The 25,203-nt window shown below is 41.0% G+C and overlaps 2 protein-coding genes across 3 annotated transcripts in view; one reads left to right on the top strand and one right to left on the bottom strand.

The window, feature by feature from the left end:
* Positions 1–11,555, top strand: part of ubn2b (ubinuclein 2b) — a 32,778-nt gene extending 21,223 nt beyond the window's left edge. Inside the window, exons 14-17 of one of the 2 annotated variants that reach the window (XM_057817333.1) lie at positions 139–1,854; positions 5,615–5,813; positions 9,799–9,867; positions 10,060–11,555. In XM_057817333.1, the coding sequence (XP_057673316.1) occupies positions 139–1,854; positions 5,615–5,813; positions 9,799–9,867; positions 10,060–10,106 (2,031 nt within the window). In that variant the 3' untranslated portion in view covers positions 10,107–11,555. The remainder of the gene's footprint in view (positions 1–138; positions 1,855–5,614; positions 5,814–9,798; positions 9,868–10,059) is intronic. The other variant, XM_057817334.1, reaches the window with a different exon arrangement.
* Positions 11,556–19,226: 7,671 nt separating this feature from the next.
* On the bottom strand, positions 19,227–24,228 carry trir (telomerase RNA component interacting RNase). Its single transcript, XM_057817050.1, has 4 exons — positions 24,061–24,228; positions 23,465–23,846; positions 19,604–19,675; positions 19,227–19,535 (listed from the first exon to the last, which is right to left on the bottom strand). The coding sequence occupies exons 2-4, from the start codon at positions 23,735–23,737 to the stop codon at positions 19,428–19,430; spliced, it is 453 nt and encodes a 150-aa protein (XP_057673033.1). The 5' UTR covers positions 23,738–23,846; positions 24,061–24,228; the 3' UTR covers positions 19,227–19,427.
* Positions 24,229–25,203: the final 975 nt, after the last annotated feature.

The following is a 25,203-nucleotide window of genomic DNA, read 5'->3' as shown; positions in this document are numbered from 1 at the left end:
GAGATGTTCAAAGTTGAAATTTATTATCAATTTGTTGTTGAGACTGCTGAAAGTCTATTCATCTGGTTCCGACAGTAGTATATTTAGTGTTGGTTTACTGGGTTAATATTGCTGTTAACTTGGTTATTTGTTTGTCAGGAGGCAGCGTGGGTTCAACGTTCCACACCCTCGGCAGGTGTCACTCCATCCCCCGTCGGGCAGGTTGCTAAGCGACCATCTCAGTCGCCGTCAGAACCCATATGCCTGGATTCCCTAGATGACGATCTGGCAGTTCCCTCCCTGGACTCCATCTCCCAGGCGCTTATGATCCTTGGCAACGCCGCCAAAGGCCTGGCACAAGGGGAAAACCCTCCATCCCCAGATATACCCAAGAGTGTCACCAATCCCCCCTCCACTCCTCATGTCTCTCCTCTCATCCAGCAGCAGCAGAAAAAGAACTTGGTCAGCACACCCACTTCCAGCAACTCCCGCTACACGTTTACCTCCTCATCTCCCTCCACCCCTCTTTCTCGCCCGTCCTCGGTCACCTTCTCACCTGTGTCGTCAGTCAGGGTGGATGCAATGGGGGTTGTAAAAGGCCCAGGACAAGTGCACAGACACTCTGTGCTGAACACTCAGAGACCCGTAGGTGTCGCTGTGCCTAAAGTAAACTCCCCAGCATCTGCTCCACCAGCTAAACCCCGCCCTCCACCCACCACGTCACCTCTCGCCCCTCCGGGGTCCAAGGTGGGGGTCTCCACCCCCCCTTCAAGCATCATCAAATGCAGCAATAATAAAGGAGTCAACAGTAGCGACCCCATCATCATTACGTCGCCTCCATCTCGACCAACGGTTCACCCATCATCCGTGCACATGAGCCCTAAAACCTTCCTGTCGACGCACTTGCCCCACAACCCGCAGAACAAAGCCTCACCTTCCGCCCAGTCTCATCTGGGTGTTTCAACTACACAACAGTCAGGCTTCATCACCCCCATGCACGCTACTATCACGAAATCAAGTCACAGTGGCGTCACGCCAATTGTTAAACTCACACCTCGCACCCTCAGCTCGGCCACCGTCACCCCGTCTCGCACCCTCAGCTCGGCCACCGTCACCCCGCCTCGCACCCTTAGCTCGGCCACCACCCCGCCTCGCACCCTCAGTTCGGCCACCACCCCGTGTCGCACTCTCAGCTCAGCCTCCACCACCCCATCTCGCACTCTAAGCTCGACCTCCACCGCGTCTCGCAACCTTAGCTCGGCCGTCAGCGCCCCATCCCGCCCCGCCAGCTCGGCCGTCAGCACCCCGTCCCGCCCCCTCAGCTCGGCCATCACCGCCCCGTCCCGCCCCCTCAGCTCGGCCGTCACCGCCCCGTCCCGCTCCCTCAGCTCGGCCGTCACCGCCCCGTCCCGAACTCTCAGCTCGTCTGTCACGGCCCAGGTCACCCCCACCCCATCTCGCACCCTCAACTCAGTCGTCACCACCTCGAGTTTGCTCACCACGCCCCAAATCCCCAGATCTCAGGCGACATCCTCCTTACAGCAGTATGCCTCTAAAAGCCCTGCAGGGTTCCGCCCACCGTTTTCAGGTGCCCAGGCAGCGGCAGCCAAGGTCAGTCAAGGTGCTTACGCTGCCCCAGGCAGCCAGAAGAGTCCAATCATCATCAGCAACAGCAGCAACACAGCCAACAGTAGCCTTATAAACACTTCATCCATCACCAAGCATTCAGGAACTGGCACCCCTCCATCGACACCCTCCGCCAACCCGGGCCAGCGCCAGAGGCCAGGGGGTTTGACGTCTCAGGGAGCCAAACCGGTGACGTCGGTCCCGTTGTCATCGGTCCCATTGTCACCGGCCTCTTCTCAGCTGCCACAGGTTGGTGCTCAAAGTTGTCACATGGAAATTTTTGTGTCTTCCCCTAAGCCAATCATGACTAGGAATGTTGACTCGATACAAGTTATCTGTATTCCTGAAGAAGTCTAATGCAGTGTTAGGTCTCCTCAGCCCGGGGCCGCTCACGCGCAAACGTGATCTTTTATCAAGGTTTATGCATGTCATTAAAAAGCATTGAAAGTCATTAAATGGATTTTGTCAAAATTCAGGCATTAAAAAGCATTAAACTAAAGCCCAACAAGAAAGCCCGCAAACAGTTTGCTGAAGACATGTCAACAAAGCAGATGGATTACTGCAACCATGTCCAATGGTCTGATGAGACGGGCGGGCTTTCTTGTGTACCGTCTTCAGAAGAGGCTTCCTCTTGGGGTGACAGCCATGCACACCAATTTGATGTAGAGTGCGGGGTATGGTCTGAGCACGAACAGGCTGACCCCCCACCTCTTCAATCTCTTCAACAATGCTGACAGCACTCCTGTAACAAGTCTAAAGCTGAAACGAATACTCGAGCAACTCGAGTAACTCGAGTTTAAAAACTGATCCGAGTAATTTTATTCACCTCGAGTAATCGTTTATTTTGACAGCTCTAAGCATCACGTTTTGCTCGGACTACTTTTAATGCGGGACAACGCGCTGATGTCACGTGCGGAGAGGAAGAAGGAAAAAAAAAACTCACTGCAGCCGAAAGCCGCTACAAACGACGCCGACGTTGTTAAATACTAGCCCGCACGAACGTAGCAGGTAGCGTCTGCTGCGTCTCATAGAGATCACATGTATGTTGAACTAGATGCGCCATGACAGACTCGGCCGCGTCTGGGCAGCGTTAGTAAACAGCCGCCATCTTAAAGCACTAAAGCGCTAATAAGGAGCGCTAATAAATAAGATTCACTGCTAGCTCACTTAACGTTAGCCCTGCGGAGGGCTAGGTTTCTATTAATTATGACCACTGTCGATGCGTGGCTAACGTGTCTTACATACAGGCTTTAACATAACTTAGCGTTGTGGAGTGATGAGGGTGTAAAATAAGAACTTAATAATGCTAACTATCAATTTTAGCTCAGTAGTCATTGCTGGATAAAACACCAAGTAGCACGGGTCCCTAATGTGCTCCAATACAGCCTGTATCATACATTTATTTTGAACACTGCAAAAACTCAAAATCCTATCAGGACTTAGTTTAGACTAACTTAAAACTTAACTAAAACTTAAAAATGGCTTGACACAAATAGAAATTCAATTGAAACACGTGGGAAAAAATCCTAACTTTTAAGTGATGTGTGTTATCAAGCTAACGGCATTTTTAGGTGTATATACATACATATATTTTATAAGATCTAAAAGGTTTTTTGAGTGACAGGAGTGAATTGGTCTTTTTTTATTCTAGTTACATCTGAGATGCAATTGTTGGCTGTTTTCAACAATATACATCGAAAATAGACATTAATTGACTAGAAATGGTTCAAGATTAGATGAAATGTCTTTTTTTCTTGTGTATATTTTAGGGCTGTCAAAATTAATACGTTAACGAGCGCTAATTAATTATTTTAATTAATACCGTTAAAATACTTGACGCAATTAACACACAAATGCCCCGCTCAAACATATTAAAAGGACAGCAAAGTGAAAGGGGTACTTGTTGTGTTTTTCGGAGTTTTGCCGCCCTCTGCTGGCGCTTGGGTGCGACTGATTTTATAGGCTTCAGCACCCATGAGCATTGTGTAAGTAATTATTGACATCAACAATGGCGGGCTACTAGTTTATTTTTGATTGAAAATTTTACAAATTTTATTAAAACGAAAACATGAAGAGGGGGTTTAATATAAAATTTCTATAACTTGTACTAGTTATTATCTTTTATTTATTTTCTATAATTTTTTATAAATATTTATATATTTTATTTATATATTTTATTTATTATTTTTATTTATCTTTTAAGAACTACAAGTCTTTCTATCCATGGATCACTTTAACAGAATGTTAATAGAATGGTTAATAATGGTAATGCCATCTTGTTGATTCATCGATGTAATTTTCAGTCGATTACTCGATTACTAAAATATTCAATAGCTGCAGCCCTAAATGAGTCACATGACATGTTGGAGGGAAAATGACAAGCACTACTCAATTTGGACATCTAAGGATGTACGTAGTTTCTAAGTGGTGTACTCACTTTTGTTGCCAGGGGTTTTGATATTAATGGCTATATTTTGAGTTATTTTGAGGGGAAAGTTGATTTACTCTATTATATAAGCTGCACACAGACTACTTTTCATTGTGTCAAAGTATCATTTTGTCAGTGTTGTCCCATGAAAAGATATACTTAAATATCTGTAGAAATGCAAGGGGCGTACTCACTTTTGTGATGCACTGTATGTACCTCTAGTTACTCTGGTTGCTAATTTTAGGGGATGAAGGTAATACCCATCGGCTGCTAGTGTTCCTCTCCTAGCTCTCCTCTATGTATACATGGCCTTCTCACTGGAACAGAAGTTGCATCAAGCTATTTGTTGCGTTTAAGTTGCATTTGTATTTTTAACGATTAAAATATTCACTGTTTAAAGCAACACTTTTCAGCCTTTATAAAACCTATTCATGACATTTGTGATATGTCGACTAACAACTAGTTGAATGACACCTCTTTTATATCATGATGGGGGTCTGTATCGCTTTCATTGGCATTTGAGGACACAAATAACTACACATGTTCTGACTGCTTTACAGCATACGTCACTTCCCCCTTTCCCTACTCGTTATAAAAACTGAAGTCGATGCGAACGCTTTTGCGCAAATTCTCCAAAAATGGCAGAGCGACAAAAGAGACGGCTTTGTCCAAGGAGACAAAAAAAGAGGAGGACCAGTGGAGGAATACAGAACAAAAGCAAACATTTCTTATTGTCAACATCATCATATGCTATTGTTTAGCGACAACTGGATTCAATAGCTCAGTAATATTCATCCCTCACACAGTCGCTGGAAATGTCGTTTAATCCATCTGCAAGCGACGGGAGATCAGGATTTTACGACGCTGTGGGCTTGCCCACATGGGGAGCTGTCTTCCTTAAAGCAAAACACTACCGCTTATGTCCACCTGTGTCGCTAAAATCAACCAAAACTGAAAACTTAAACGCTTTCAATTTGTGTATGTGGGTGTGTGAAACTGTAGTTGGGTACGGGCATTAAATTAGTTTAAAGTGGCATTAAAAAAAGCATTAAGTGAGATTTGCAGATATCTGTAGAAACCCTGTTATTTGAAAACCTTGAAGTTGTTACATTTATCATTATCAAAGGAATTCAGTGGGGCATCACAATACAATTTGCTAGTATGTTAAGTCCACACCCGCATATATCGGTATCGGTTTGACATATGTATCAGATTTTTGGAGTTGGACAATATCTGTTAAAAAGTCATTATCGGACAACTCTACTTACAATTTGTGTGTGTGAAAAGATCTGCAGTTGGGCATGGGCTTTAAATTAGTTTAAAGTGGCATAGAAAAGCATTAAATGAGATTTTCTGATACCTGTAGAAACCCTCTTTATGCAATGCGGTAAAAATTATTAATTAAGAGTCGAAACTGTCACAGTTTTGGTTGCAAGTATCAAAATGCAAAGTATAGTTGGGATTTGGAATACAGCTTAAATGTCCTTGACTCCGCCTAAAGACGTAAATGTAGATCAGTGTGATCTGAGTTACTCATGAATATATTTCCTCAAATAAAGATTTGTTCTTTCCTCTGTTCAGGTGTCGTCAGCGGGGAGTAGTGGCCTGCTCGCCTCTGGTCCGTCTCTTCCTCTAGGTTTCGGAATGCTGGGCGGCCTCGTTCCGGTGTCGCTTCCCTTCCAGTTCCCCCCATTGCTCAATCTGCCCCCTTTGGGCACCAGTACAGCGCCCAGTAGCTCTGCTGCCAGTAGCAATGCATCTTTCTCAACCTTGACTCAGAGTAAGTGCGGCCTGAACATCGAGCAGATATAAAAAGTCTACACATCCATGTTGAAATGCTAGATTTTAAGAAATGGACTAAGATAAATCCTTTTAAGTAGGGGATCAAACTCGTAGAACGTTGCAATTTTTGTTTACTTCGGAGGGCCATTATCTATGCCAACTAGGGTTGCCATGATTAACTCTTTGAGTGCCAATGAAAGTAATAAATGTCCGATCATGTGGCTCTCTTAATCCTTCTGTGAATTTAAATGAGTTTGTCCCTAGATGACCAATCCATTTGAAGGAGGAGGTCTGGCAGCCAATGAGTTAATCCACTAATCGATGAGCCATTCTATTTATTAGTCGATAAGACAAGACATTGTTGACTCTAAAATTGTCCAAAAAATAAATGTCTTAATAATATATATCTATTTTAATTATAATTATTTAAAATTTAAAAAAAAAAAAAAAAAAAACAACGTAATTTTCGGACTATAAGCCACTACTTTTTTCCCTCATTTTGAAGCCTGCTGCTTATTTGTTGATTTGTTTGGGTTAATAGGTAACACTTTATTTGACAGCGACGTCATAAGACCCCATAAAAATGACATGACACTATCATGGATGGACACTGTCAATGTCATGGTAATAATGAATCCTTATGACAGATGTCACTAAGTGTTTTGCCACTAACTCCATCTATGTCCAGCTCGGACTTTTTACATCCATTCAAAAGTGAGATAAATGACATCTGTCATAAGCATTGATTAATGCTCATGACAGTGTCGTACCATAATTATGACGGTCTTATGACCCCGCTGTCAAATAAAGTCTTACGGGCTAATATCTTTTGTTGTAAATATCTCATAATACAGCGAGGACAGCTGCGTCTTACAGTCCGGTGTGGCTTATCTATGAACAAATGTCGTTTTCGTGTCAAATTTGGCGGGCAGTGGCTTATAGTCAGGTGCGCCTAATAGTCCGAAAATCACAGTGGTGGAAAAACGGTCAGTATATATATTTTTTTAATCAAAAGAATGAAAAAAATAAATTTAAAAAAAAAAAAAAGAAAGAAAATGTACACAATGAGGAGCAGATGTATTTGCGCCCCTTGTGATTTTCACATCACCCACTAAGAAAATAGGTGGAGGTCTGAAATTTTAATCATAGATGCATTTCCACTCATAGAGACGATCTAAAAAATCCAGAAATCATATTGTATGATTTTTTAAATTTTTTTTTTAAATAATGTATTTGTAATTTACTGGGGTCCGTAAGTATTTGTACCCATGAGAAAATCACTGCTAATATTTAGTGCAGAATAATTTGTTTGCAATTACAGAGGTCGGTCACTTTCTGTAGTTCTTCACCAGGTTTTCACATATAGAAACAGGGATTTTGGCCCATTCCTCCACACAAATCTTCTATAGAACTGTCAGGTTTTGGGGCTGCCGTTGAGAAACACAAAGTTTCAGCTCCATCCAAAGACTACTGGATTTAGCCTGGAGACTGACTAGGCCACTCAAGAACCTTTGTATGCTTTTTATGCACCCGCTCCTTGGTCAGCTTGGCTGTGTGCTTCAGATCATTGTCATGTTGGAAGATCCAGCCACGACTCATCTTCAAGTCTCTGACTGAGGGAAGAAGGTTGTGGCTCAAAATCTGATGATCCATTTCACCATTCATCCTCTGCTTTATACAGTTCAGCCGTCCTTTCCCCTTTGTCGTAAAGCAGCCCCAAAGCATGAGGTTTCCACCCCCGTACTTCACAGTGGGGATGGTGTTCTTAGGATTGTACTCAACCTTCTTTTTCCTCCACAAACGACAAGTAAAGTTTGGACCAAAAATTTCTACTTTGGCCTCTGCATCATTCAGATAGTCTCTGGCAAACTTCAGACGGGCCTTCATATGTACTGGCTTCAATATGGGACTCTTCTGAGCAATGCATGATTTTAAACCATTGTACCGTAGTGTTCTTCTGACAGTAGCCTTTGAAACTGCATTCAGCATCTTCAGGTCTTCAGTTCCAGACTGAGCCCTTACTTTTCTCATCATAAGTGATGCCCCACGAGGAGAGATTTTACATGGAGCCCTAGTTCAAGGTAGATTATCAGTCATGTTTAGCCTTTTCATTTTCTAACAATTGCTGCAACTGTTGATTTACTCTCACCAGGTGCTTTCCATTTGTCCCATAGGCTTTTCCAGTTTTGTGGAGATCAACAATATTTTCTCTAGTGTCTTTCAAAAGCTCTCTGGTCTTGCCCATAGTAACAGTTGGATTATGACTGACTGTGGGGGGCACAGGTGACAATATTGAGCTCAAACAGGTTTGTGGGTGGGTGGTTACTCATGGGGTAGAGGTGGACTTTTTTAAAGGTACACTGACAACTCTTTGAGTGTCATAATTATTGATTTTTCTCAGGGGTACAAATACTTACGAACCCCAGTAAATACAATTTTTTTTTTTAAAAAAAGCATACAATTTGGTTTCTGGATTTAAAAAAAAAAAAATTCTGTCTCTGAGTGGAAATGCATCTGTGATTGAAATTTTACACCTCTACAACATTTTCTAAGTGGGTGAACTTCCAAATGAAACGGGTGCAAATACTTCTGCTCCTCACTGTATTAAAAAAAATACAAAAAGTGCTGAGAGGAATAAACTATTGTGATTTCTGTAGTCCTCGATTTTCATTGAGAGTTGTTAATTAAAAAAAAAAAAAAAAAAAATGGGGGCGGGTTTGACAGTGCACCTTTTCCTCATATGAATTCTGCTTGTTGTCACTGACCTTGAACCTATTTTGTTGGAGCTAACTGTATTATACAGCTCCAGTAAAGTGCTCGATACACACATTTTTCATCAGTGGTGTTGCCAGGATGCCCGGTGTGGGTGGGCATTAGTCTTACCTGTGGGGGGGGAGCTGCAATGCTCAAGTAGATCGAAATCCAGCATAGGGCTACTGCACCTTAAAACAGGTTTTGTTTTCTCCTTGAGATAACTGTTGTTGTGATTTGGTCTAAACAAATAAAAGTTGATTTGATTTTATTTGACTTAAAACACATCCATAACTAAACAGTATGGACATGCAGGTGACAATGTTTTTTTAGGTAACCTATTGTGGTTCCTCGGTTTTATTATTATAGTTACTCTTTGTTCCGCAGCCCCTTTGAGCGCAATTTGACCCCCTTAGAATGCTTCAAAATGCACCAAAATCAGCAGGCAGGTCAAGACAGGTGCAATTTTTGATACCGTGTAAAGACAAATTCCAAATACGCTATGTAGCGCCCCCGAGCAGTCATTCTTTGTCCCGCCGACGGTTTGAGCCCTACTTTGACCCCCTCAGAATGCTTGAAAACTCACCAAACTCAACAGCCAGGTGAACACTGGTGAAAACTTTGATAAAACGTAAAAAAATATATATGTATACTGTATATGCGTAAATGTGTGTAGCGCCCCCTAAGAACAAAACCAACATTTCATTTCATTCAGGTGAAAGAGGAGGTAACAACGCAAAGGTTAAAACTAGAACACATCAGTACTACTAGTATATGAATGAGATACCATATGCGGTGCCCAGACTGCCATTAGTACTACATCCAGTTTTCTTTGGGTGGGCAGGGCGTGTCCGTGGGTGGGCACTGCCCCCCGCCCCTGTTTGTCATTAATCAAACACATAAGTAAAATTAATAAGTGAAACAATAATTACAATGTTAGAAGATAAAGAACAAAATGCAGTACATTGACGCACTAATATGTATGAAAATAAACATTGATGATTAGCCTTATAATCCAAAAATACGGTAAGTGTGATTCGAATCACAAGCTGTTTTTGTCTGTGGCATTCTTCCATTTTGTTTGCTTGAACCCTCTCAAACGTGTTCTTGTCTTTTCTGCTGTTGCCAGTGTTGCGTTGGTCACATTCCCCAGCTGCCTTTTTCTTGTTCATTCTTCTTACTTTTCCTTTTCACCCCCACGTCCTTTGTGCTCCCCTGTCCTGTCTCCTCAGATCTGTATAAGAGCCTCCAGTCGGGGTCTCAGGTTGCTCTGCCTCCTCACTTGCAGCTCGCTTTCTCAGGTAAAATGTGGGCCTCCCCTCCCCTTCCCTTAGTCTTTCTCCCCTCGTTCCCAAATTTGTCTCTGTCTGTGCTCTCGTCGCCTACTTCAACCCCCACACCCTAATTTTATGTAGCCATTGAACTCATTTTATGAAGTAAATACTGCGACTCTGATTCGAAACCAATCGATAGACTCTGTTGTTTCTACGCAGATGTTGGCCAAAGCCAGGGCGGAGACGCTAAAAGGAAGACATTATGATGGCAGCAGGAGCCAGTTGAAGCAGAACATTTTTGTCAACGGTTTTAACTTTCCCTGAATTATTTTCCAAAGGAAAAAACGAAACATTTTGTATACTTTTTAAATCCGTTGCAACGAAACAAAAATGACAAATACAACGTGCCGACGTTTACAAGACAGACCTATGTCACTGTGGACACGGACAATGAATGCGTGTGTTGATATAGGAGCAACAGTGTGCCTTCCGTATGATTTCCTCTGATGCATGGTCAGTGTCTACATGGTGCTCTTTTAAAAAAAAATTTAAAAACATTTTAAAAACAATGTAATGATCATGAATGACGTGTAAGAAATGTAAAATGCACATAGCTGAATTGGAGCTACCCCCTCAAGATGAACACTTGCTTTTATTATACTTGAATTCTTCAATGAGTTCCATTCTGTACAGTACTGATACATTTTAATAATAAAACAAAATCCCTTCATGTGAGTGTAATTATTGGATGCATCATGTTTCCGTTATCCAATAAAAATGCATGCACACAACACATCATGGTCGATGTTTATTTTTTACTCTCGATTTTGATTTTTACCATTCAAAATTTGCCGTCCGCCAAGATGTTGTGTCCTGACTCCTCCGCATTCTCCTGTTTTGTGTCGCAGCGAGGATGCCCGCTTTCAGGGTGCGCGCTGCTGTGGCGTGACACGTTGACAGTTACAGATTTTGAGCGCTTCCGGTCTTCCCCGGAACAGTGCGTAACCTATCATCTGGACTGTCAGATTCGTGATACTGGCCGCATCTGGCGCACTGACGTTTAGCGAGTGTAATTGTTATGTGAATCTGGCAAGCCAATGCCGGAACACTGGCACACAGTCACCTATTGGAGTAGGGTTGCAAACTCCCAGTATTCAAAAACAAAATACAGGACGCGCTTTGTCCTGTATAATCATGAAACTCGAAAACAGTTACTTAATTGTAGAACAAATACTGGTATGGTGCTTTATAAGAATATCTAGGGAAACGCATTCCCCTCCCCTGCTTTTTGACCAGTGAGCTGACAGAACCATGACAATACGAAATCACACTCATCGAATTGGTCGAGGTAGTGTCGCTAACAGAAGACAAGAGTGTGGGAGATAAGTGGTTTGAGTGAAGCGGGAGTAAAAACCATGTTCCAAATGGTTTTCATATTTTTCATCTGTGTACCCCATTTTCACCAATTGCATTATATTTGGAGTGATCATTTGTGAAAATGTTATTGCTGAGGGGACATTGAATGCACCTAAATTGTAAATAATAAATAAATACCTAAGAGTTTGCTTGCACACTTTAAAAACGAAAAAACACTCCCAAAATAAAAAACATAAAGGCTCAAGACTTTAAGTGTTAAACAATTTTAAATTTAGCAGGACAGCTTTAATTCTACAACTCTTAACAAAAGTATGGAATCACCAGTCTCGGACAAGCACTCACTCAGCTATTTTATTATGTAGAACAAACTTTGGTTTAAAAAAAAAAAAAAAAAAAAAAAAAAAAAGCTTGAAAAAAATAATGAATTAGTTCAAAAGTGCAACTCTTTAGCGTTCAGAAACACTAAAAGAAATGAATAAAGAAGCATGGACTTGATGAGTGACAAACAGTATTCTTCATCAATTTGGTGCCAACTCTCTTAGATTGCAGATGCCAGATCATCCTTGCAGGTCGGAGCCTTGCTGTGGGCCATTTTTTTCCCAATTTCCACCACAGGTTTTCAATAGGGTTGAGAGCTGGGCTACAGTGGGGCAAATAAGTATTTAGTCAACCACTAATTGTGCAAGTTCTCCCACTTGAAAATATTAGGGAGGCCTGTAATTGTCAACATGGGTAAACTTCAACCATGAGAGACAGAATGTGGGGGGAAAAAAACAAATCATATTGTTTGATTTTTAAAGAATTTATTTGCAAATCATGGAAGAAAATAAGTATTTGGTCTATACCAAAAGTTCATCTCAATACTTTGTTATGTACCCTTTGTTGGCAATAACGGAGGCCAAACGTTTTCTGTAACTCTTCACAAGCTTTTCACACACTGTTGCTGGTATATTGTCCCATTCTTCCATGCAGATCTCCTCTAGAGCAGTGATGTTTTGGTGCTGTCGTTGGGCAACACGGACTTTCAACTCCCTCCTCACCCCGTGGTGTCAAAATGATAACAAGAACGGGGAGCAAAAATCCCAGAACCACACGGGGAGACCTAGTGAATGACCTACAGAGGAGCTGGGACCACAGTAACAAAGGCTACTATCAGTAACACAATGCGCCGCCGGGGACTCAAATCCTGCACTGCCAGACGTGTCCCCCTGCTAAAGAAAGTACACGTCCAGCTACACGTTCGCTAGAGAGCATTTGGATGATCCAGAAGAGGATTGGGAGAATGTGTTATGGTCAGATGAAACCAAAATAGAACTTTTTGGTAGAAACACAGGTTCTCTTGTTTGGAGGAAAAAGAATACTGAATTGCACCATACCCAATGCAAAGCATGGAGGTGGAAACATTTGCTTTGGGGCTTTTTCTCTGCAAAGGGACCACGACGACTGATTTATGTAAAGGCAAGAATGAATGGGGCCATGTATCGAGAGATTTTGAGTGAAAATCTCCTTCCATCAGCAAGGGCATTGAAGATGAGACGTGGCTGGGTCTTTCAGCATGACAATGATCCCAAACACACAGCCAGGGCAACAAAGGAGTGGCTTCGTAAGAAGCATTTCAAGGTCCTGGAGTGGCCTAGCCAGTCTCCAGGTCTCAACCCCATAAAAAATCTCCGGAGGGAGTTGAAAGTCCATGTTGCCCAACGACAGCCCCAAACCATCACTGATCTAGAGGAGATCTGCATGGAGGAATGGGCCAAAATACGAAGCAACAGTGGGTGAAAAGCTTGTGAAGAGTTACAGAAAACGTTTGCCTCCGTTATTGCCAACGAAGGGTACATAACAAAGTATTGAGATGGACTTTTGGTATTGACCAAATACTTATTTTCCACCATGATTTGCAAATAAATTATTTAAAAATCAAACAATGTGACTTTTCTGGGTTTTTCCACATTCTGTCTCATGGTTGAAGTTTAACCATGTTGACAATTACAGGCCTCTCTAATATTTTCAAGTGGGAGAACTTGCACAATTAGTGGTTTACTAAATACTTATTTGCCCCACTGTATTTACAGGCCATGACATTGATTGGATGAGTCTTTCTCCAATGAATGCTTTCACGGTTTTAGCTCTGTGGCATGATGCATTGTCATCTTTGAAAATGACATATTTTCAATTGAAGGGATAAGAAAGCTGTCTAAAATTTCAATGTATACTTGTGCATTTATTGAAGATTTAACCACAGTCATCTCCCCAGTGCCTTTGCCTGACATGCAGCCCCATATCAAGGACTGATGGAATTTTGATGTTTTCTTCAGGAAGTCATCTTTGTAAATCTCACTGGAACGGCACCAAACAAAAGTTCCAGCATCATCACCTTGTCCAATGCAGATTCTTGACTCATCACTGAAAACAACCTTCATCCAGTCATTTACAGTCCACGATTGCCTCTGTCCTTAGTCCATTGCGGTCTTGTTCTTTTCTGTTTAAGTGTCAACGATGATTTCCTTTTAGCTTTCCTGTATGAAAATCCCATTTCCTTTAGGCGATTTTGCACAGTTCTGTCACATACCTTGACTCCAGCTTCCTCCCATTTCTTCTTCATTTGTGTTGTTGTACATCTTCTGTTTTCAAGACATATGGTCTTTAGTTGTTTGTCATGACGTTTGGATGTCTTCCTCGGTCTACCTGTACGCTTAACTTCAACAACCTTACCATGCTGTTTGTACTTGGTCCAGATTTTTGATACAGCTGACTGTGAACAGCCCACATCTTTGGCAACCATACGTGTAGCGTTACCTTCTTCAAGAAGTTTGATAATCCTCTCCTTGGTCTCAAGAGAAATCTCTCTTGTTGGAGCCATGATTCTTGTGAATCCACTTGGTCCAGCAGCAATGTTCCCTCTAAAGTGCGCGCGTGCGCAATCGCGCACTGCTTGAATATTCTCTGCGCACAAGAAAATCTATGCAGCGCACAAAATAAAATTCAACATAAACGTATTGTAGCGTCACTACTACTACTGTCAGCGCCGCGGTAGTGTGTCAGCGGCACACTCCTATTGGTGTGTTCGATACAGCAATGCGACGCTCCCATTGGTGGTGAAAAGAGCTAGACTCCTGTGCTAATTTACTGAAGCAACATTCCGCTGCCATTTTTTGCAAGCGCTACAGTATTAATATCTAATTTAACTGATATAATCTAATTAATTAGACCAACCGATCACCTTAGAAAATAAAAGGATCACCGTAAGAGCTTTGCCTCTTCCAGAGGGGACGCTAGCCTAGCGCTTTCAAGTTACAAATTTTGCAAAACACAGGCAACAGGAAATACACCAAAATAAAAGCATAACGGGAAGTTATGTTGAATTACAAAATAAAATCCGTTCATGAGACAAATTAGGCTTTGGTTTTTTTACACTCCCACCAAAATTATGCTTACTAGTAAGAACAAATAAATGAAAAATTTTCAACAATGAAATGACCACAATTCAGTAAGCTTTTGAACATTCCAACACAGGAAGTAGCTTTACTACAGGACGCTCTAAAGCAGAAGGCTTACTCGTGCGTTGCCCTTTGTAATTGTCTTTTATCAAAAAATGATAGTTTCACTTTCCTTACAAGTCCATCCTTGCCGTTGAAAGTTTACTTTTAAATAATATTTTGAACAATATTTATTCTTGAATTTCTGACAAACAAGCTTATTTAAAGATTATAAATACTTTTTGCTCAAGTCTGGGAAGAAAAATAGCTAGCTGAAAATAAGCTAATTTCAGGATATCCAAGTCAGTAAAATTTTGGCTGATAATTTCATGTATTTCTGGTAGATTTACACTGAAAACAAGGGAATTTAACTAGTTTTAAGGAGGTGTGTTTTTGCATTGTGCAACCCCTAGCAAAAAGTATGGAATCAGCAGTCTCGGACGAGCACTCACTCAGACCTTTTATCATGTAGAACAAACTCAGATAAAAAGCTTGAATAAAAAAAAAAATAATGAGTTCAAAAGTGCAAGTCTTTAGCATTCAGAAACACTAAAAGAAATGAATAAAAAAAACATGGCGGTGGTCTGTAAATGTTAATTTTATAGAGCAAGTGCAGGGAAATATACATGGAATCACTCCATTCTGAGGAAAAAAATATGGAATAATGAGAAACAAACAAAGAAATAACAAAACACATCTCTAGTATTTAGTAGCACCACCTCTGGCTTTTATTACAACTTGCAGTCTCTTAGGCATGGACCTGATGAGTATTCTTCATCAATTTGGTGCCAACTCTCTTTGACTGCAGGTCGGAGCCTTGCTGTGGACCATTTTTTCCATTTCCACCACAGGTTATCAAAAGGTTTGAGCATAAGCGGATTTTAAGGGGAGGCCAGGCCCCTCGGTGGCCGAAAAGTGTCATTGCATGTAATTGACTTTCCTATATATACATATATATATATATATAAAGCTGTAAAGCTATAAAACTGCAGCAAAAATGAATGAAATTAACAAAAAAATATATAATTGTATGATGGGTCAAAATTATTTTTCGAACAGATAATGTGACTAGCAACTTAGACGGTCATTTTCACACCCAAAAAATCAGGAGAGGACAATTTTATTTTTCAAATGATTTTTTTCTTTGAAAAAATATATATTTTTTGATTGAAGCAACTTTTTGGGGATTGAATGACTTAGACACAAAAAGGACACACAAATCAACATTACTTCAATCAAAAATAAAAAAAGCTTTCACATGCATTTTTTTGAGTTTCAAATTTTTTTTTTTTTTTTTTTTTTGGATTGAAGCGACTTTTTTTGGGGGGGGGGGGTTGAAAATATATATTTTGATTGAAGCAACTTTTTTTCATTGAATAATAAAGACACAAATCTATCTCCATATGGCTCCGCCCAGGGCATAACATTTTTGGCTGTGGTAACTACATTGGCACGACACCGGCGGGCGTACCATATTCAATGGATGACGATCAAGGCGAAAAGTATTGCCTAAGCAACCTGATTTAGAATTCCCCTAAAAAATGATGGGAAACAAAAAACGCTCATTGTCAACTTATTACTATAAATATTCTTGTAAGTTAATTTTATTGCTGACACTGCATTTCGAGGTCATCAACATGTTTGTGCCCCTCCTACCCCAAAAGTCAAACTCTGCCTATGGGGTTGAGATCTGGAGTATTTGCAGGCCATGACATTGAATGGATGAGTCTTTCTCCAAGTAATGCTTTCAAAGTTTTAGCTCTGTGGCGTGATGCATTGTCATATTGGGAAATGACATATTTTCAATTGAAACGATAAGAAAGCTGTCTAAAGTTTCAATGTAAACTTGTGCATTTATTGAAGATATAACCACAGCCATCTCCCCGGTGCCTTTGCCTGATGTGCAGCCCCATATTATCCAGGACTGAGGGAATTTTGCTGTCTTCCTCAGGCGGTCATCTTTGTAAATCTCACTGGAGTTCCAGCATCATCACCGTGTCAAGAGTCAAGAATCTGCATTGGACAAGGTGTCAAGAATCTGCATTTGACAAGGTGATGATGCTGGAGCTTTCATTATGTTTTATTTATTACCTCATCTATGCCACAACTGGACCTTACCCAGGCCAAAGCAGGATTCTTCCAATGGTTAAAGCAGGGCTCTCGCATATAACATAGTACACATCTCATGAACAACAAGATTTTTGTCTTTTTCTTTTTATGTGGGCCAGATTAAAAATATTAAACGTAAACTAATGAAAATTGCTGCTGTAGTTTCATTATTTTTAATAAGCCATGTTACTTGCTATGATCCAGGGTGTTGAACAGGCGTGATGGTATACTGATGTCTGGCCCAAGGGTACACATCTGATGTTGCTCACTGTTAGGGTGACCATATTTTGATTTCCAAAAAAGAGGACACTCAGCCCGGCCTCAAGATACTTGAATTTTACTCGAAGTTCACTCAAAGATGCCTATGTCACTTTAATATATTTAAAGTGTGCCCCCTCACTCTGGATGGAAAAATGCAGTTTGAAAAAAATAAAACATAAAATAATAAAATATAAATAATATACAAAATAAATTTTAAAAAATCAAAAAATAAATAATAATGACTTAAAAATATATATAATGCAGACCCATAGAAATGTTGTCCAGTCAATACACATACACACAGTAGGCTATGTGCCAACTAAACATTTTTATAAATTACTATCACAATTGTCCTTGACAAATTGTTATTCCCATTCAATTGATATTCTCATTCAATGTTCTAGATTGCACACAAACAAAAACCGAAATAAACTGACAAACTAGTCAACCAGCATGTTTCCAAACGTAGCAGTTCAAAACTACGTTTCCCATAATGCCTAGCGCGGTTTAGCTTACTGATAGCTAGCTGAGGCAAAAAATCAAACTTTGCTATAAAAGTTTACAATCATCGGCAGCGCAACGATGCGACACCAAACGGGATTTTACAGTCAAAGTTCCGACAGAAGTCAACAGTTGCCATTATATACGTATTTATCGGGAAAAAAATTAACAACTGTGCAGGCTTTGTGGCCAAATCGTCAACCCAGTAGATGGCGGTAATGCCTCATGATAGGGGTAAACTGCCAACAAAAACAAGAACAACTACTCCTTCCCTCCCTACTACTAGGAGCCATGTAATCGCAGGTAGGCGCTGCCACCCAGCGGCCGGAGGGATTCTCTTCAAATTGGTCTCGTGAAAAATCATAAAACCCGAACATTTTTATGAATTTATAAAACCCGCCCGGACGACGAGGATACGACGTGAAAGTAGGATTTGTCCGGGCAAAAGAGGACGTTTGGTCACCCTACTCACTGTGCTCCGCAGTGTGCTCAGGGAGCTTGCATGTTTGCTCAGACACATGAAAATTTAGAGGGAACATTGTCCAGCAGCCCTCCAAGGTTTTAACTGCTGACTAACGAGCAGATCTAATCAGAGGCAGGGGCCCAATTAAGGAAGGCAAATTGACTCGGTGTGTCTGTATTTTCTACTCAAAATGGAGTGATTCCATATTTTTTTCTTCAGAATGGAGTGATCCTATAGTTCCCTGCACTTGCTGTATAAAAGTAATATTTACTGACCACCTCAATGTTTTTTATTCCTTGTTTTTAGTGTTTCTGAATGCCAAGGAGTTGCTCTTTTGAACTAATTTTTTCAAGCTTTGATATCAGAGTTTGTCCTACATAATAAAATGTCTGAGTGGGTGCTCGTCCGAGACTGGTGATTCTATACCTTTTGCTAGGGGTTGTAGTATATTTGTATTAAAAATGCATTGCTGATAGTTTTTCCATGTGCTTTTATAACTCAAATATGTAACATTGTTTTGAGTAAAATTTTAATTAGAAATGCATTGCTGATAGTTTTTCCATGTGCTTTTATAACTCAAATATGTAACATTGTTTTGAGTAAAATTTTAATTAAAATAAATAAATAAATCACTTTTCACGTACAAAAGAAATAATTAAATGACAGTTGTAGGGCCGGCCGGCCGGCTCCACCAATCAGGTGTCCCTTATTTTTTTCAGGGAGTTGCCAACTCTAGTCAGAAGCAACTGAAAACAAATATTAATTGAACTACTAATTTAAAAAAAGCAACAACATAACCCCATAAAGACCTGGCGACATTTACATATGTGGACATAACATTTTGGGTCATGTATTGGTTACAATATCCATATGACCCAAAATGTGATTTTTTTTTCCAAAACTATAATTTGCATCTGACCGGTTTATGTCTTTAAATATTGTTGAGCAGTTTTAGGGCATGGGTTTGCTATGGGTACGCATTTCCTTTGTTAAATTTTCTCAGGTGTAAATGGTTCTTGAGACGTGCCTTAACATTTGCAGGCAACCCATCCTACGTATCCTACCTGGCATAGGCTCCAATTTTGCCCAAACCCAAAATGACAAGCTGTATAAAAGATGGCTGACCTTATTTACTTGCAACACGAGTTCAACACATCTATTCAGTACATTTAAAAAAAGAACAAGCACGACAATTAACAGGCAGTGTAGATTTTTATCAAGCCTTAACATACAGAAAATGACTGAATGTTCAATAAGCAAATGTATGAAAGATTGTTGAGGAACATAAGAACAAAGTGAAATCAAATTAAGAAAAAAAAAAATACATAAAAAAGGGAAAACATTTGAGGAAAAAATAGGGCAGAAGAGAGGGGATCGAGGCCTCTTCTGTTGATCCGCTTCTACTTGACCAGCGGTCTCGTTTTATCGTCGTCTCCACACTGGTGGGCTTTATACTTTTTCACCTCAGCCATGTACTTTGACCAAGCATCGCTCTTGCCAGGCGTAGCCTGCGAGGAAAGGGAATAAGAGCGTGTCAAACTAATTTCTAACCGACGTCACAACCGCTGCTCCTTACCTCTGTGTCCTGTTTTTGTTTCTTGGCAACCATGCCGGTCTTAAGGAACACACCGCCTCTGCGCTTCCCCACCTGGGTTAGGGCATAGAAGACTGACAGCGTTATAGGAGGCCTTGCCTTGGCAATGAAGGAGACTACACCAGAGCAGGTCTACATTTGGGCTGCTGCCCAATCACCAGCCTCATATGCGGGGAACATCCCCCCTGCTTAACCCATTTATCAATACGTGCTGTAGACATGTGCCGATTACCGGTTTCAAGGTATACCGTGGTATGAAAACGTAAAGGTTTCAAAACCGCAAAAATTTTCTGTCATACCATGCCTAAGGTATTAGCTATTTTTTATGTCCTGAAAATACATGGAGCTGTACGGCTCAACTCCCCGGTTGTTGCTCAGTGTCAGTATCACTTTACACGATGGCTGGAGGAGGTAAAACTCCAAAATTTCAAAAAAAGAATTCGCTTGTATGGGAATACTTCGGCTACAGAAAAGTTAGACGGCCGCGGCTTAGAGGAGGAGGGCCAACAGACATGTAAAACATGTTTGCGGAGGGTGGCTGCCGAAGAAAATCCAATATGATTTTGCATTTGTTCAAAATTAAAGGTTAGTAAACGCTAGAGGTGGGAATCTTGGGGCACATAACGATTAAGAGGCTACGATTCGATTAGAAACTAATTATTGATGCCCCCCAAGCTTTTAGCTGCTTTTAATGTTTCGTACATCAGTTACAAAATTTCTCCCAGGCTTGAAAAACTACTATTTCAGTGTCAAGTTAATAGTTCAAAACAGTAAATAAAATACTCAAGTCTCTGTTCTGTATCAGCAGCTTTAAATTATTCAACTAACCATTAAAGTTGTTAAAATTGCTCCCGTTATACCATAATTTCCCTTGAGTCTACTTTCGTCATGTGAAAGTTTTAAAACTGTTTCATCATGTAAAGATAGATTCAAGTCAAGATTTTGCTGATTTACGAGTATTATAGATAAAAAGTTAATTAAGTTCGCTCGGAAGGTTCGCTACAACAGCCTTCCAGAGAAGTCTACTGCTTTATGATGGCGGCTGTTTACTAACGCCGGCGAGTCCGTCATTCCGCATCTAGTTTTCTATACATATGACAATGTCGCCGAGTCTGTCATTTCGCATTTATTTCTTTACACATGTGATATCTACCGTAGCATTATGTGGGCGTAGTTTGTAGCGGCTATCGGCCGCAGTCAGGTATTATTGTTTTTTTATATAGCGGCATGAGTTCAGATAGAGCCGTGGAGAGGTGAGTTGAGCATGATGTTTACTCTCGGTCCATTCCTCATTGCGTCCCGAAGACCGAGGTGACTGTTTTAGTTGCGCTAAACTTGGCGTATTTCAATAATCGGAATTTGGATTTTTATAAATTTTTCTCGAACCTTCCACGGCTGAATCGCGAATATTCTAAGAATCGGAAATTTAGCACACCTCTAGTAAACACTGTCATGAACGTTTCCCACCAACTACGAGTTAACTCCAGCCTGTTTAGTGTGTCTAGCAGTGGTAAAACTTGTTTTTTTTCCTCTCTGGCAACGGTGTTAAGAGTGTGTGTGTGTATAATGTAAAAATGCTAAGAGTCAAACACACGTGTTTTTTATGGAAAATAATTCAATTACTTTTGTTCTGATGGTAATAATGTTAAGCTGTGGCTGTGAGTTTAGGGCTCACCTTAAGGACTGCATTTATTTTGATTTTATTTAGAATACACACACACACACACACACACACATATATATATATATATATATATATACTTTTTTTAAGTTAACATTATACTTATGTTCCAGTTTGCTGATATTTTTTGAAAACTATTATCATGTTCAAATGTTTTTTTTTTTTTAAACTCGGATGTCTCAATGTAACACATTTTAGAGCTGTAATTGCAATAGAGCCTACCCACGTACCACGTGCTCGCTGTATGGTTCCGTCCACTTGTCCGTCATTTTGACTCTGTATTTGCATTGTTTTCAATTGATGGCGGAATTTAAAATGCATTTCATGGAAGACCCGGTGCTTTCTGATGCCGCAAACTCACTGGATCTGTTGCATAAAAGGCGTTATGAGGAAAAGCTTCGTTCTATACAGTCGCCAGATCCATATTTGATGCCCAAATCGATGTTTTTCGACCCACTGTCTTCGCCCTGTCTGCCTGACATCTGCTACGCAGATATTTACAATTATCTTGTCCACACTAAATCAGCCTATTCTCACGAAAATATGAAAAACTTCAAGAGCTTGGAGGCTTATAAATACTTCGTTGCTGGTTGGGTGAAACAGGTCCTCGTCCACGAAAATTCGGCAGGAATCTATCTTGTGCTTGGAAAGGTGAGTTACGAAATTTTCAATTCAAAATCTTTTGTTATTGTTAACATCCACTGTCAAGTCTAATGTATTTCATGTCGTTTGTCAATGGAGCTAAGGCTTTTAATGTTTATATGGTTTAGCGATAGCACTCTCACTACATACATACGTGTATGTTGTCGGCGATTAGCCTAGCAATGATCTTAATTGTGGTTATTTGTCAGCCCCGTAGACGAGGCCAGTTTCTTTCACTTGGTACCAGCTAAATATTATTCAAAAAATAACGATGGTGGAAGAAAGGGAAGTCACAAACATCTTGAATTTGAAACTATGTCGTACTACGTCGTATGTTGTCGGCGATTAGCCTCGCAATGATCTTAATTGTGGTTATTTGTCAGCCCCGTAGACGAGGCCAGTTTCTTTCACTTGGTACCAGCTAAATATTATTCAAAAAATAACGATGGTGGAAGAAAGGGAAGTCACAAACATCTTGAATTTGAAACTATGTCGTACTACGTTGTATGTTGTCGGCGATTAGCCTAGCAATGATCTTAATTGTGGTTGTCAGGCCAAAACCCTCTAAATATATATTAAATGCATCTTACCGGATATAAAATGACTACTACATAGTCTGTGGTGATTTTTTGGTGTCCAGTTTTCACGTCGAATTGCAGCCGTCCATTTCGCTCTCCTCTTTGGATCCCTCGGAATACGGTAAAACTTCAAGTCTCTCCTTCCATCTTCTCTGTTAGTGCAACCAACAGCCACACACGCCTTCACCATTTTGATTATTAATGTTAAGGAGCAGAAAAACACGCCGTAAATAGGAGAAATGTACGTAGCCGTAACACAGTGGTCCCCAAACTACGGCCCGCGGGCCGTATCCGGCCCGCCTCCACATTTGGTCCGGCCTCCTGAACCCCCCCCAAATAGTGTTATCTATTTCCTGGCTTTTTTTCTGTGAAGAACCCAAACAGGGTTATTTGGTTATTATCTCTTGAATTAATAGTGTTATTATTATTCATTATTATATGATATTATATCATATTATATTATGTTATTATTTTTATTTTATTTTGTTGCGTGAAGAATCCAGAAAGGGTAATTTAATTGTGGCTTTCTGAAAAACAATACATTTTTACATTTAGGCACTGCTGCACTCGTCACACTGTTTCTGTTAAAAACTGACCCGGCCCCTCATCAGAGAAGGGAAAGTCATGTGGCCCTCACAGGAAAAAGTTTGGGGACCCCTGCCGTAACAGGTTAACACTATGTTTTGACGGACAAGTGGGCGGAACCATACAGCGAGCACGTGGTACGTGGGTAGGCTCTATACCGTGAAACCGTGACATTTTGGCTTAAGGTTATCATACCGTCAGAATATCATACCGGCACATGCCTAACGTGCTGTATGTATACGCTACTAATAAGTATTGTGATTTTGGGTGAAATTTACACAATTTTTTTAGTTTGCTACCAAAACGCAACAGGTCAATGCTGCCAGTTTTGTTTGTACTATCTGCCAATTCCCTTACAAAGCTGGTGACTGGAGGGGGCTTCTTATGTCCTTCCTCAGCATCTGTCCCCTCCGCCTTTTTCCTCATCTCCGCTTCCATCTTCTTCTTGAACATCTCCATGAAGCTGCCGTCGTTGGCGAATGCGTTGCCCGACGACGACGGGCCTTGTTGGCTTCCCGACGGGGACTCGGGGCCGCCGCCGTCCGAGTCCCCGCCGCTGCCACTGCTACTACTACCGCTGCCCCCGCCGTCGGCGGGGTGAGACTTTCCGTGTCTGCGCCTTTGTTCCATGTTTACTCAATGTTTAGGAGTTTCCTCCTCCGGTTAGACGTCGGGCTCCTCCGCTTTCTGTGGCTTGGCTGTGCACCTTAAGATCGACTCGTCTTCACAACCCCGTAATCTTAAAAAAGAAAACAACGTATTCTATCAAAAAAGTAAGTTAAATGCAGTCCGTAATGTCAGTCGCATCACGGATATTTACAGATAAATACAAAAGCGGCACTTGGTTTGCATGCTAATGTTGCTAACGTCGTTAAGCTCACGATGATCTCGTATTAACTGACAACTACTTCCACTGACGGCATCAGTAGAGGACAAAATTGGACGTTACTCACTGTAAGAGTTAAATAACCTCGTCCAAGATCGTCGAACTGGTGGAGTTGGGCAATGTTTTGGGCTAGCTTTTCAGTAAGCCCATCGCTCGTTGTCTGCCATGTTTAAGTTCCCCTGTGACGTCACTTCGTGGGTGTGGCCCCGACCATAGATATTACATATAGGGGCCGTTTACATGGTGATTCTCCGAGAATACGAAAAATGTCAAATTTGCATTTGCATTTGCGTCTCCATTTGAACAATGTCGCGATTCCGCATGAAAACGATGTAGTATTCATGCCAGGCCCTAGGGGGCAGTGCAGATTTACTGGGCGACAGAGAATGATGCACTTTGACCCCACCAAACTCCCTCAGCCCGGAAAAAACATATGCCTGCCCGCCCACTCGAAGCAATGTCATTTTTCTTTCGTTCAAAAAGGCACAACAATTGAAACGTTCAACATATTTGATTTAAAAATATTATTAAAACAGTAAGTTAAAGCCGACATTCCACCATTTTTGCTGTTTTTAATGTTTAGTAGCACCGCTGCGCACGCCCAATGTGACGTGCACGAGTGCTGACGTTAACGACGCGGTCTCGCGCAGCACGAGCCTTTGATATGCATGCCGAGTAAGCCCCCCTCAACCCCCCGCAATCGGATTCTTCCACTTTGGAGGGAGGATTCAGAATTTTTCGTCTTTGCCATCCGTCTTCGCCGACACCATATGCACGCGAGGCGAGTCTGGAGCAGCCATTTTGCGTCGGGGAACTCTGTTATAAAGTCCGCGGTTTTCTCCACCAAAATACTCTCATCTCTCAGAATTTAAAGGATTTACAAACATTTCAGTTTATAAAAAATTGTATTAACGTATCTATGATTTAGGGTGGATGAATTATTTTTGAGTATGCGGTCAACTTACTGCATTTTTTAGGTTTATGACAAGTGAACGGTTGAGAAAATGATCTTGAATATCTTTCCTGATAACGAGTAGGTGATGTGTTAGCTACAAAATTGCCACATAATAGCAATTAAAATAATCACCCTATTGAGGAGGGGATGGGGTGGTCAAAGACAGCAGCAGATTGATCCATGTTACCAAAATGCCATTGTAACAACTCAAAGATTCTTCGTAATTTGTGTGGTCCCCATGTGCTTGTACGCATG

This window comes from Corythoichthys intestinalis, chromosome 16 (genome assembly GCF_030265065.1).
Source record: "Corythoichthys intestinalis isolate RoL2023-P3 chromosome 16, ASM3026506v1, whole genome shotgun sequence".
Taxonomy (NCBI): domain Eukaryota; kingdom Metazoa; phylum Chordata; class Actinopteri; order Syngnathiformes; family Syngnathidae; genus Corythoichthys; species Corythoichthys intestinalis.
The sequence above is the reverse complement of the archived record's forward strand: the minus strand, read 5'-3'. Positions and strand labels throughout refer to the sequence as shown.